This window comes from Macaca fascicularis, chromosome 14, assembly GCF_037993035.2.
Source record: "Macaca fascicularis isolate 582-1 chromosome 14, T2T-MFA8v1.1".
Taxonomy (NCBI): Eukaryota; Metazoa; Chordata; class Mammalia; order Primates; family Cercopithecidae; genus Macaca; species Macaca fascicularis.
The window spans coordinates 123,348,762-123,361,514 of record NC_088388.1 but is presented as its reverse complement, the minus strand read 5'-3'; the positions used below and the strand labels follow the sequence as shown (position 1 = coordinate 123,361,514).

Below are 12,753 nucleotides of genomic sequence, written 5' to 3'. Positions count from 1 at the left end.
GAACTCCTGGCCTCAAGTGATCTGCCTGCCTTGACCTCCCAAAGTGCTGGGATTATAGGCTTGAGCCACTGCACCTGGCCCTGAGTTATTAATATATATTCCAGGCAAGAATCTCTTCTCATGGAGGCAGTACTGACCAGTTATAAACACAAAGTGAGTGAGTCGTTGATAGCCAGATTCAGAATGAAGTGCAAGCCGATAGGATTCAATCCTGGACAGTTCCCCACAAAGACTGAGGCTCCAGAGAGGTAAGATCTGTTTGTGGCGGTCATTCTGTTTGACCCTATTAAAATCAGGAAACAATCGAGTCTTTCCCCCTTCCTGTCTTTGACAGAACTATCTTATATTCTTGAATATTTCACTTGCTTGTTTACTTTGTAAGGCATAAGAAAAAATTTAGACAGGGCTGCAGAGCTCCCTTTGGCATGTGGCCTGCCGGCCCAAAGAAAGCTGTAACAACAAGAATGATAGATATTTTTTAAAAAACCTTGCCCAGCTATTTTCAAAAGGTTTCAGGAGCCCTGCGCATCAAGATTCATTGATTTTATAATTTGTTTTAGTTAAGCAATGAATTTTCTGAAGTTCTTTGCTAAGAAAATGTTTATCCTCTTGCTAGTGATTTACTACTTTAAAATTAGGTTAATTTATGTATTGAATAAATACATACTTTGAATAAGCCTCATGTAATAGGCACTGTTCCAGGCTTGGGGAATAGAGACAACCAAGGTGGACAACATCCTTACCTCATGGAGCTTACAATCTAGTGAAATAACTTCTTAGGAAACATTAAAGTTTCTTAAGTGGCGTTTGATAATTTTCATATGCCAAACTCCTCTTAAAGGAATACTTATTTATCTTTGGGCCTTGGCTCCTCATTTGTTAAGTGAGGAAGATAAACTAGAAGATCTCTAAGGTTCTTTTCCATTCAGAACTTGTATTTATTTTTTATTTTTTATTTTTTTTAGAGAGAGGGGTCTCACTCTGTTGCCCAAGCTGGAGTGCAATGGCGTGATCATGGCTCAGTGCAGTCTCTACATGCTAAGCCCAAGGGATCTTCCTGCCTCAGCCTCCTCAGTAGCTGAGACTGCAGGTGCACACCACCACACCCAGACTAATTTTTTTTTTTTTAAGTAGAGACAAAGTCTTGCTATATTGACCAGGCTGGTCTTGACTCCTGGCCTTGAAGCATCCTCCAGCCTTGGCCTCCCAGAGTGCTGGAATTATAGGCATGAGCCACTGAGTCCGGCTCCGTAATGTTTAGAAGATGGAGCGTGGTTTGTAATTAGAACCTTAGGCAATTCCACCCACCTTCAGTGGATCAGTGTATTAAAAGAAGTGTTATAAAGAGACATTTGCCAAAGACAGTGATATCAATAGGTGATGGAGAGTATCAAATGCTGCAGGGAAGTCAAATGAGTTAAGGACAAAGTTTGAGGACCATTCAGTTATTAAGAATACATTGGTCGGGTGCAATGGCTCACGCCTGTAATCCCAGCACTTTGGGAGGCCAAGACAGGTGGATCACTTGAGGTCAGGAGTTTGAGACCAACCTGGCCAATATAGTGAAACCTCATCTCTACTAAAAATATAAAAATTAGCCAAGCGTGGTGGTGGGTGCCTGTAATCCCAGCTACTCGGGAGGCTGAGGCAGGAGAATCATTTGAACCCAGGAGACGGAGGTTGCTGTGAGCCCAGATTGTACCACTGCACTCCAGCCTAGGTGACAGAGCGAGACTCTGTCTCAAAAAAAAAAAAAAAATTGACATTGATGATCACAATAGGAACAGTTTTAATAGTCATACATTAGACTGTGATCCCCTTGGTTGACGACTGAATTATTGTAGACATTGCCTATTCCTGTGAGACCCTTTAGACATTAGGCGTGTTAAAGCAGGAAAATGTGAGAGCTTCACCGTAGAGACTACTGAGGAACATAGTCAAGACTTACTTTACTGTACTTGTTTCTGGATGTGTGTTTTTCTGTTTTAAGTTGTTACTTGAGGTAGTTTATCTGGCATCTATATTGATAATCAGATAATGAATGATCAAGTACTGTGTGATGCAGTTGGAACAGATAATCAGCATAACTAATGAATCATTTAATATTGCTTAATTATCACTTCAGAAAAAAAGATTTCTTGCCCAGCAGGTAGAAAGAAGTGCTGTATTTTTTTTAGAAGAGTAAAGTAATATCCTTGTATGCTTTTACTTTTTTTTTCTTTTTTTTTTTTTTTTTTGAGACAGAGTCTCTCTCTTGGCACCCAGGCTGGAGTGCGGTGGTGCGACCTTGGCTCACTGCAACCTCCACCTCCCAGGTTCAAGTGATTCTCCTGCCTCAGCTTCCCAAGTAGCTGGGACTACAGGTGCCCAACACCAAGCCCGGCTGATTTTTGTCTTTTTAGTAGAGACGGGGGTTATACCATATTGGCCAGGCTGGTCTCAAACTCCTGACCTCAGGCGATCCGCCCGCCTTGGCCTCCCAAAGTGCTGGGATTACAGGCATGAGCCACCGTACCCAGCCTTTGTATGCTTTTACTGATAGAAATTATTTCTTTCAAGAAATGGGAATTTGGCTAATTTACCTCTTAAAGGAAATATTAGTGCTGCTTCATCTAAATGAACAGGAGAGTGAGTGAACTGACAATTGTACTTAAAATAGTTGTTCCAATCTTTAGAATCTCCTATAAAACCTTAAGATACAAGTTTACCTTATTTTAGGGTTTCAAACTAATATGTGTTCTATTTTATGGAGGAAAGAACTACGTAATGTGGAGCAGAGTTTTTTAACAAGAGGTTCTTGTATGGCTCTTTAGTGAGTCCACGTACCCCCTTGAAATTGTATGTGGCAGGTTGTGTATGTGTGCATGTTTCTGAGGAGCGGATCCATGACTCAAAAAGGTTAAGAACTTCTGCCCTGGAAAGGAAAAGCAAAAGATAGAATAAAGACATTTTGAAAAATAAAAACATTTTGTATTTGCCAAAACTTGCTCTGCAGCAGTAAGTCTGAAACAAGTTTGCTACGTTTTTCTTTTTGGTTTTACTTTGTTTAGGCTTTTTTGTTTGGTTGGTTTTAAAGGATTTAGGGGATTGGCAAGTCAGTTTGTCAGATATCAATGAACAGAAAACCTAAGAAAAAAGGTAGCAAAAGTTCTGCTGGCCCCAGATGGATTTTGCCTTAGGTACTTTCCTAATCATTAGTTACAGCTCTGTGTTAAAAGATGTATATAGAAATTTATGCTAGATTCTTAACATCTTTCTTACTGTGTGCAGAAATGTTTTTTTTATTTATGTATGCTACGTAAGAAATTTTCTTTCCTACTTTTATGCTCACAGTAACAAAATATAGCTGAAGAAATTAATGTTTTTCTTAAAGATATTAAATGGTGTTGTTTTGTTTTGTTGCCTCAATTAACTAAGAGCAACTAGTTTTAACAGTTACAATAGCAGTAATGTTAAAGGAATAAGATCTTTTTCTCAAAGACCTTTGTTGCTTCAAAATACAAATCTGCTTTAGTCTGAGGTATCATTTTTAACAATTTTATAAGAATATCAGTCACTGGAAATTCACTCCCAGCGTAAATGTCCTCATCTCTTGTGGAGCATGATATGTGATTTTTAAGGCCTTGTTTGTGAATAAGCGTGCTCTTTAATCATTTGGGTAAAAGGAATCTGAAATTTATCATGTGTACTTGGCAGTGGATTAAGATAACTATGTAATCCATTTCTAGTGTGGCCAGCTTGACAACTACATTTGAAAATCTGTTTCACTGCTTGTTTTTTCTTGTAACATTGTTTCCTGCTATTATAACTAAGCTGTCCTCCCTGCAGATTGACTTTATTTTTCATCTGACATCTTAGACTGATCAAGCCAATGTTTTCTAAACAATACATTTATATAGCTGTTATGCCTTATTTCTGTTCCTCCACATTATATTGCTCCATTCCATGTATGGTCAGTTAGCTAGAACAGTGGTTTTGTCCTGGTGAATATTTTATGATTGTATGAAATGGGGCAAACTTTGAGAAAATTATTAAGCCAATACTGGAATTGGTTGGCATATGCCTTTATGATTTATTTAGTTTGTTTTCTACTTTGCCCTACCAGGGAAGAATTTAATTCTTCCCATTTCCTGAAAGTCAAAGGATTGGAGGACACTGAAGCAAAATAAACCTTAATCTCACCTCAAAAGGAGCTTAGATAATGTCAGGAAGGGCTTTGATGAAACCACTGTCCCTGCTTATAGATCTTATTTTCCAAGCCTTTCAATATTTTATTTGCCCTTTTCTGAACTCTACAATTTCCCTCTCTTGTAGCTGGTTCGATGCCCAGAACTGAACGCTGTGCTCCAGCTGTGGCCTCACCGGTGCTGAATAGAGAGGAAGAGCCACCTTCATAGCTTACATGTGATTCCTCTGCTTATCCAACCCAATACTGGATTTACTTACTTTGGCAAGATAGCTGCATTGTGCACTGTATTTAATGTTACGTGTACTGTAACCCTGGGTCTTTCTCTGCATTGCTGCCGTTAAACCCCCAATCCTGCCAATCTAAAACTCCTGCCTTTGTTTACCTTCCCCCTCCCCCATAGACTCCCCATACATTCATCCACAATGAATGTCATCTTTTTATTCTCTCATTTCCTTTTACTCTAATCTTAAACTTTGGCAAAACTTTCACTCTGTCCTATAAATTGTCAGTTGTCAGCCATCTTATTTTTCTCCCTGCTTTGGTAATGGGACATCTTTCAAGTCTTTTCTCTGGTTCTTTTCCCTTTGTAGTCATGAAGCACTTGGCACGGTGAATTCAGTAAGCATTCTCTTGCCATTGCTTCCAAATCAAATACCATGAACTCCTGGGTTGACCACCTATCAAGTTGTTACCTATGCTTTGGTTCTTCAGTCCAGGTTTTCCTGACTCCTCCTGACCTCTATCCCTACAGCTTCATTCAGGATACAGTATTCTCTCACAACTCTTCCTCCAGGGGGAGACAACAGCATCATGTCAGTTTACCGGGGAGATTTCCGACAGTAAGGAAAATTACAATCTCTAATTGTGAATAGAATCGTTTTTAATAATTTTAAGCACATTTCTGCCCCCACCCCAGACCTTAATTTTTAGAAACGATTAAGCTTAAGTTACTACAAATTTCTAGGATGAGTAAAATAAAGGAAGAAGGAAGGGAAGCAAGGTTTTTGTGTTGAATAGGACATGGTTCTCCCAAGAAAGACAAACTGAGGTTCTTGTTGGATTTGAGAGCTGTCTGAAATGGGAATTGAGGCTTCGTTTTTCTGAGCATTATTGTAATCTCAGCTCTAGAATAGGTTTTTAAGTTGGCTTATGTAGGACTGTTGACACACACAGTCTTAATTACATGCTTTAGCTAATTTAGAGTATGGAAAGTGTAACCTTTTTTGCTTTATTAGGGTGATAATTGGAAGGTCTCCACAGTTCCTTTTTATCCATCTCTAAACTCCCTCAAGTTTAACTAAATCCTGGTGCTTCTTATAGTACCAGTCAAGCCGAAGTTTAAGTTCTTACTCTTTTTTTTCTTAGTTGATTTAAATAGCCTCTCCTTGGATCTGTGGTCTTTACTGAACCCAGAAGTTACCTCCTAAGTGCATTTATATCTTGAGAGTGTTAAAATCAGCTGGGAAATCTTTTTTAACATGATTTCAATACATCAAATTCCTATCATAGTTTTAAAAGTTACCAAACATCTTTCCTTCAGGCCCCTGATAGATATTTTACATACCAGCATATTGCACTATTTAAGTGTATTACAAAAGTACACTACAAAGTAAGAGGTAGCAAGGTCTGTTAGTGTCTTTTGATAAATTGTAAAATGTATCACCTGACTTTTCTTCCATATCTGTAACCATTAGATACTGCTAGTTTCCTTATTCACAATTACATAAGCCAAGCTCAATTTGGTGGTTCCAAAGAGAGTAAGTCTTTTCTGTGGTTTCCTCCCATGTCTGTTGCCAGAGATTGGTGGCTTTGCTTATGCTCGTGTCACTTCCTGATAAGTGTGGCACCTTTCTTCAAAGGAATGTTAGTTTTATTCCCTGACTTCTGAAATAACCCTCAGCAACAGAGCCAACTGGGCTGTTGTGTGTGCTGAATGCTTTTCTCCAGGCAGTCAGTAAGTAGTGAGCAGTGGCATGGTTTCCTTCTCCATTTATGGCCTTGGAAGGGTGAAAGGGACATGGTTGGGACTCTCCATTTACGGTCCTTGGAGGAGTTGAAAAGAGTGGTTGGGGTGTTCTTGGAGGCAGAAACTAGACATTGTGAGATAAAAATAAATTGGCAAGGGATGTTTGGAATTCAAATTCCAATCCCTGCAAGGAGGGCAGAGGGCGCTGGGAAAGGGGGAGTGTGCAGAAAGTCAAGTGAGCTCTGCTGCAGGCATTTGTCTCCTTCCATTGGAAGGTTTGCCCATGACACGTATTTGCCTATATTGTTCTAGAAAGTTTTGTCTTATGTGATTGTGACTGTCTTTTACAAAGAGGAAGAAGAAACACTTTAATAAAGAGTGTATTGTTGGAAACCTCAGTTCTCTAAGGCATCATTTGAGGCTCTGGAAGAGATCTCAAGAAAGGGAGAATGAGGCAGGTGCTTGTGCAGAGGGTAGGCCGGCTGGCTTTAGGGTGGGAGACTCTCAATTGTTGCTCTGTTTTTGTGTGACGAAGATCATCACACATGTTGTGCTTTTATTATTCCTTTTACCCATCTAGATTTCTGGCTTCAAGGGACAAATTTTTAAAGTATCTGACAGAGTATCTTATAGATTGTCAACTGTGAATTAAAGATACTGAACTTCCTGGCCAGGTGTGGTGGCTCATGCCTGTAATCCCAGCCCTTTGGGAGGCCAAGGCGGGTGGATCACCTGAGGTCAGGAGTTCGAGACCAGCCTGACCAATATGGAGAAACCCCGTCTCTACTAAAAATACAAAATTAGCTGGGCATTGTGGCTCATGCCTGTAATCCCAGCTACTCGGGAGGCTGAGGCAGGAGAATCGCTTGAACCCAGAAGGTGGAGGTTGCGGTGAGCCGAGATGGCGCCATTGCACTCCAGCCTGGGCAACAAGAGCGAGATGCCGTCTCAAAAAATAAATAAATAAAGAGACTGAACTTCCTTGGAGGCTCTATAGAGATTACTAAGAGTTGTTTTAGTTTGGTGAAAATAATTAACATATTGGCTTATCGATTGCAATCTCACGTTTAGGAGAAATTTAGTCTGGCAGTGCCTATAAATTAAGTCTGAGGTGAACTACTTTTGAACAGTTGAGTTAGAAAGTATTTGGTAGCCACCAGGGAAAAGAGATCTTATTTCAAGAAAATTCTTAGTGAAACTCAGTAAATGAGAAGGGAGATTAGAAGGAACAAAGGGAGGCAGAGATGGGATAGAGACTGGTTGCAACTTAACTAAATTTGGAAGCTGGGATTAAGCCCTTGGTTTATCTTTTGAAATGTCATATAAGATAGCATTAGATGTACCATTAAACTCAAGAAACTGGGCTAATAATCAGAAATATGTGTTAGAAATAAAGACCATGGTAAAAATGGAAGGGTTATACAAGAGAATAAAATTATTCAGGTTTTATCTGTGGACTTGCATAATGATATTTATTTGCTGTGTGTCACATGGCAGAAAAGGAAGTGAAATTACACCCCTCTGCCCTGTCCTTCCCCCCAAAAAGAAATCACTGGCTTCATTTGTTGGTTTGTTTATCTGGCAGCTTGAGTTGGTAGAATAGACTAGTAGATTGTCTAGTTTTAGACGTAGGTCTTAGTGTACTGTTTCTTGATCATTGATGTTTGAGACCTGGAATTTGTAGCATTATTGATTTGACCTCTGTTTCAAATTTTAGCGGCTTCCACAAAGACTGAGTTAGTAAGGAATACAACTATGTAAGTAATACGTTTCACTAGCTAATTTGTTTAGGCAATTATTTTTACCCCGTATTCATTCCTTCTTAATCAAGAGTAAGTCAGGTATTCTTTGCTTTGGGAAATTCTTCTTTCTGTCCTCCCTTCCCTCACTTTTTCCAAATTCTGGGCACAATAGCAACTCTCTCTCTTCTGTGGCAGGTGTGCATCCTATTGGCTGGCTGGTATTTCTTGTTTTTTTTCCCCCCCCTTATTCTTTTTAAATGGGGGTGGGGGTATAAAAATATGTGTATGGGGTACATGCAATAATGTTGTAATGTTTCTTGTTGTTTAATGGATAATTAATTGCAAAATAATTGTTTTAATTATAACATGTTTGAGTAAATGCTAAATTAGTATTTTTTTTCTAATATAATAATGAATTTGAAATCTAGCATTCCTGTAACAATGTGTCTATGTTTGTCTGTCTGTGTCTGTCTAATAGTAATTAATATCTGTGGTCCGTACCTGGAAGAGGAAGTACAGCTTTAAAGGAATAACAAAAGACTTTGTGTCTTAGACCCTTCGCAGGTGTTACAGTCGGGTGAAAGAACATGGTGTTGGGAAAAGAAAGAGCAGTTACACATTTGAACAGTTGGAACAGGTGTTTGGTCAGGGAGGATGGGATGCTCAGCCCTGCCAGCCTGTACTTATTAACAGTAGTGGCTTGTACCAGGAGCTGGAGTCAGATGGCAGCACTATGGAGGACTATTCACAGGAGGACTGGGGAAACCACAGTCAGGATCTCCATGGCTATCCAACAGATCAGGAATTGGGTAAGAAAGCCAACATATATGATACTTACATTTGTGTGTATTTATATACCTTTATGTATGTGCACCCGTACTTCTCATCTGTAAATATCTTCGGTACTGTTCCTTATAGTGGCCAGCACGAGGCATAAAGGGCATCTCTGCCTTATGTGTCTTTTATGAATTTGCACGTCCCAGTCTATTTGGGGCAATATAGGCATCCTTGGTTTAGCCTTAAACTGCCAACTGGTGCTTGATGTTGTTCATTTGGCAAGTTATTTACCAGCAAGATTCCCAAAGACACAGAAGAATTTCTAATTCTCAGCTATACAAGTACCCTCCGTGACAGGTAACATCCTATGCAATTCTAAGTATCCTGTACCTTCTAGTTCTAAGATGACTGCTAAGATAATGACTCTTGGCCCAACTGCTGTAGATGTAGTTCTTAGGAATTCCTTCCTTTATCCCAAATATATTTTTCTTTTCTGTTTATGATTTGGAAAAGGTCTTCTCCCAGACTTGAGCCTGAACAAAAATTGAGGGGAAGCCTCCATTTATCTTCAGTAGAGCTGATATTTGAACTGTGTGATCATATTCCTTCACACTTCTTAAGGGATCCCATTCCAGCAGTAGCTGGAATGATTTATACAGTCATAGGCATTAAAAATGGAAAATAAAATTCCTGGTCATGAAATGTAAATTTGTAAGGCCTAAGAGTGTATATGTAGTTGTGGGGTTTTTCTGTTTCTTTGCTCATTACATGCTCCAATTTTTATTTTCATAATTTGATTGCATAATTTGGAAGTACTGATCAATCAGCCATTATACATTAAGAGCAGGTTGTGTAATGAGTGCTCACTTAGAAGGATATGTTCTTGCTCCCAGCCCTTGGTGCTCAGGCAACCCCCAAGGAAGTATAGGTCGGATTGGCAGTATAAACATGCTCCCTGAGCTTTAGATAAAAGTCCATGGGCTCTGTTTTTTTACCAAATTCTTGATGATAGAAAAATGTTAATTCCAAAGAAAAAGGACTAAATGCTAATATGTTTCTTAGCAATGTTGTTTTAAAAATATTATAAAACTATAAGACTAACAGCGTATAAGAGATGGACTTAACGATTAGAAGAATAAAAGGGGTAGATGGTAAGCGATCACTACCGATTAATTTCAAAGGAGTAATAAGTTCTAAATTACTTTGGCATTCCATAACACTGGTTTTGCCGTAGAGAGTTAAGTCACTCAAACCTTTGGGAAAAAAAGCAATATGCAGAATGTGTTGATCCTGATATTGGGGGAATAATTGCTTTATAAAACCTACATAGAAAATCTAAATAGAACAGAATTATTTTTATTCTTATCCTTTTAAAATCATGTCTGCAGTGAAATTAAGCTTTAAGCTCCTAGCTGGAAATCCACTGGTGACCTTGAAGAATTTTATACTTGTCGAGCTGGTTTCTGATCTTGCATATGAATGTATGCATCTCATTATATAAGAGCTATATTTATAAATCTGATATTGGACAGTGTTTGACACTAGAATAAAAGCCTGGTTTTGGAAAGTATGGGATGATCAGTAAACATAGCTACTTATCTACATACATGCATGCCACCACTTAGGAAAACATAACTTGTTTCAAAATATTTGCTTTTCAGATGAAATACCTGTCACAAAGAGAACATTAAAAATAAAACAAGAGTCTTCTGAAGAAGCACAGTAAGTAGATGCTTCACCTTTCCAGAAAGTGTGTCTGCCTAAGTTTAATGACCATTGGGAAGATCAGAAAATATTTAGACATGTTACGAAAGTTCCGGCCATTCACCAAGGAGGCATGTCTATTCATTCTTTAGATTTAATCAGGGACTCACTTAAAGCTATTAGAAAGCATCGCAAACATAGCATCACTGGTAATTCCAAGAACTGTGATGTCTATACATTCTTCTTTTTTTTTTTTTTTTTTTTTTTTGTCTCGCTCGGTTACCCAGGCTGGAGCGCGGTGGTGCAATCTCTGCTCACTGCAAGCTCCACCTCCAGGGTTCACGCCATTCTCCTGCCTCAGCCTCCAGCGTAGCTGGGACTACGCAGCTATGTAGTTGGTGGATGCCCACCAACACGCCCAGCTAATTTTTTGTATATTTAGTAGAGACGGGGTTTCAACGTGTTAGCCAGGATGGTTTCAATCTCCTGACCTGGTGATCCGCCCGCCTCAGCCTCCCAAAGTGCTGGGATTACATGCGTGAGCCACCCACCGCACCCAGCCAGATGTCTATACATTCTTTCACGTCTTAGCTTAACTCTTCCAGTGATTAGCTAAAATGTTGATAATTTTGTATAGAAGAAGAAATAAATGTGTTACAGGAAAGCAGGCGTGTTTATGGTGTTTGACTGTGTGTGGATGTGGACATCTGGATGTTTAATTAAGGCACAAAGATGAGTCACAGGAACCTGAGTTTATCTGAGGTTAGGTGAAATGAGAGGCAGACCAGAGGGACACCTGAAGTATTTTGGGAATCAAAAAGAAAGCTCTTAGATGGCCTATTATACATTTGGAGAAGAAAGCAGTTGCTAGAGGAAAGTCTAAGAAAGTCCAGGGACAGGGTCCTCCCTGGTCCACACAACTTGATCTTCCCCGAGTTTAGCATTATCTTTTGTGCAAGGACATCGTAGTTCTTGGAATTACCAGTGACATTATATTTGTGGTTCTTTTTAATAGCTTTAAGTGAGTCCCTGATTAAATACAATTACTGAGGGGAATATACTGACAGAAAATTTATAGGGAAAGTAAGGAACACCTTTCATTTTTTTCACCTGTTAACCTTGGAGTATTGTTAGCACCCACTCATTCTTGGGTGCTTCATCCCACACATGTGATCTTGATGTCAGAGAGATGGCAGAGAAGAGGCAAAAAGGGCTGTGATAGGTGACAGGCAGCACAACAAGAAAGCACTAGTTGTTTTTTGTTTGTTTGTTTGTTTGAGACAGTCTTACTCCATCATCCAGGCTGGAGCACAGTGGTGCAATCTCAGCTCACTGCGAGCACCTGTAATTCCAGCCTGAGTAGCTGGGACTACAGGCGCGTCACCATGCCCGACTAATTTTCGTATTTTTAGTAGAGATGGGGTTTTGCCATGTTGGCCAGGTTGATCTCGAGCTCCTGACCTCAAGTAATCCACCTGCCTCGGCCTCCCAAAGTGTTGGGATTATAGGCGTGAGCCAGTTTCCGGCCACATTAGTTGTTTTTATTCAGCAAGCCACCACTATCACCTCCCCTTTGTAAATGCTCGTTTCTTTTTCAGAGTCTCTCTTTGGAATCAAAGAATTCCCGTTGTCATCTGATTCCATGTCTGAGAAGAGGGTGAGAGTTCAGGGATGAGGAGTATTTCCCCCAAATGGTAGCCATTATTTCATTTCTCAAAAAAGAAACTAATCGCCCACATCAGTAAGTTTAAGGCCATTTCTTATTGGGAAGTAGTTGTCTCTTAGGAGTGTGACATCAAAGTGTACCAAAGGAAGGGAAACTGATTGTTGTTGTAAAAAAAATAAGTTAGGCATGATGGCTCACGCGCCCGCCTTTAATCGCCGCACTTTGGGAGGCTGAGGTGGGTGGATCACTTGAGGTCAGGAGTTTGAGACCAGCTAGCCAACATGGTGAAACCCTGTCTCTAGTAAAAATACAAAAATTAGGCCTGGTGCGGTGGCTCATGCCGGTAATTGCAGCACTTTGGGAGGCTGGTGCAGGCGGATCATGAGGTCAGGAGTTCAAGACCAGCCTGGCCAACATAGTGAAACCCTGTCTCTAAAATACAAAAAATTAGCCAGGCGTGGTAGCAGTTGCCTGTAATCCCAGCTACTTGGGAGGCTGAGTCAAGAGAATTGCTTGAACCTGGGACATGGAGGTGCCAGATTCTGTCTCAAAAAAAAATTAGCTGAGCGTGGTGGCACACACCTATAATCCCAGCTACTGGTGAGGGTGAGGCACAAGAATCGCTTGAACCCAAGAGGCAAAGTTTGCAGTGAGCCGAGATGGTGCCACTGCACTCCAGCCTGGATAACAGAGTGAGACTCTGTCTCGA

General features: G+C 40.0%; 1 protein-coding gene and 1 long non-coding RNA gene across 10 annotated transcripts in view; one reads left to right on the top strand and one right to left on the bottom strand.

The window, feature by feature from the left end:
• The window catches only part of LOC102121800 (uncharacterized), a 35,349-nt gene that overhangs the window by 15,305 nt on the left and 7,291 nt on the right, over nucleotides 1-12,753 (bottom strand). The window lies entirely within an intron of this gene.
• The window catches only part of MSANTD2 (Myb/SANT DNA binding domain containing 2), a 33,407-nt gene that overhangs the window by 16,518 nt on the left and 4,136 nt on the right, over nucleotides 1-12,753 (top strand). The window contains exons 1-4 of one of the 9 annotated variants that reach the window (XM_065529166.2): nucleotides 4,986-5,028; nucleotides 7,873-7,912; nucleotides 8,607-8,706; nucleotides 10,336-10,396. In XM_065529166.2, the coding sequence (XP_065385238.1) occupies nucleotides 8,631-8,706; nucleotides 10,336-10,396 (137 nt within the window). In that variant the 5' untranslated portion in view covers nucleotides 4,986-5,028; nucleotides 7,873-7,912; nucleotides 8,607-8,630. Of the gene's footprint in view, nucleotides 1-4,312; nucleotides 4,451-4,504; nucleotides 5,029-7,872; nucleotides 7,913-8,450; nucleotides 8,707-10,335; nucleotides 10,397-12,753 lie in introns of those variants that run through there. The other 8 variants (XR_012423845.1, XR_012423843.1, XR_012423844.1 and 5 more) reach the window with 8 other exon arrangements.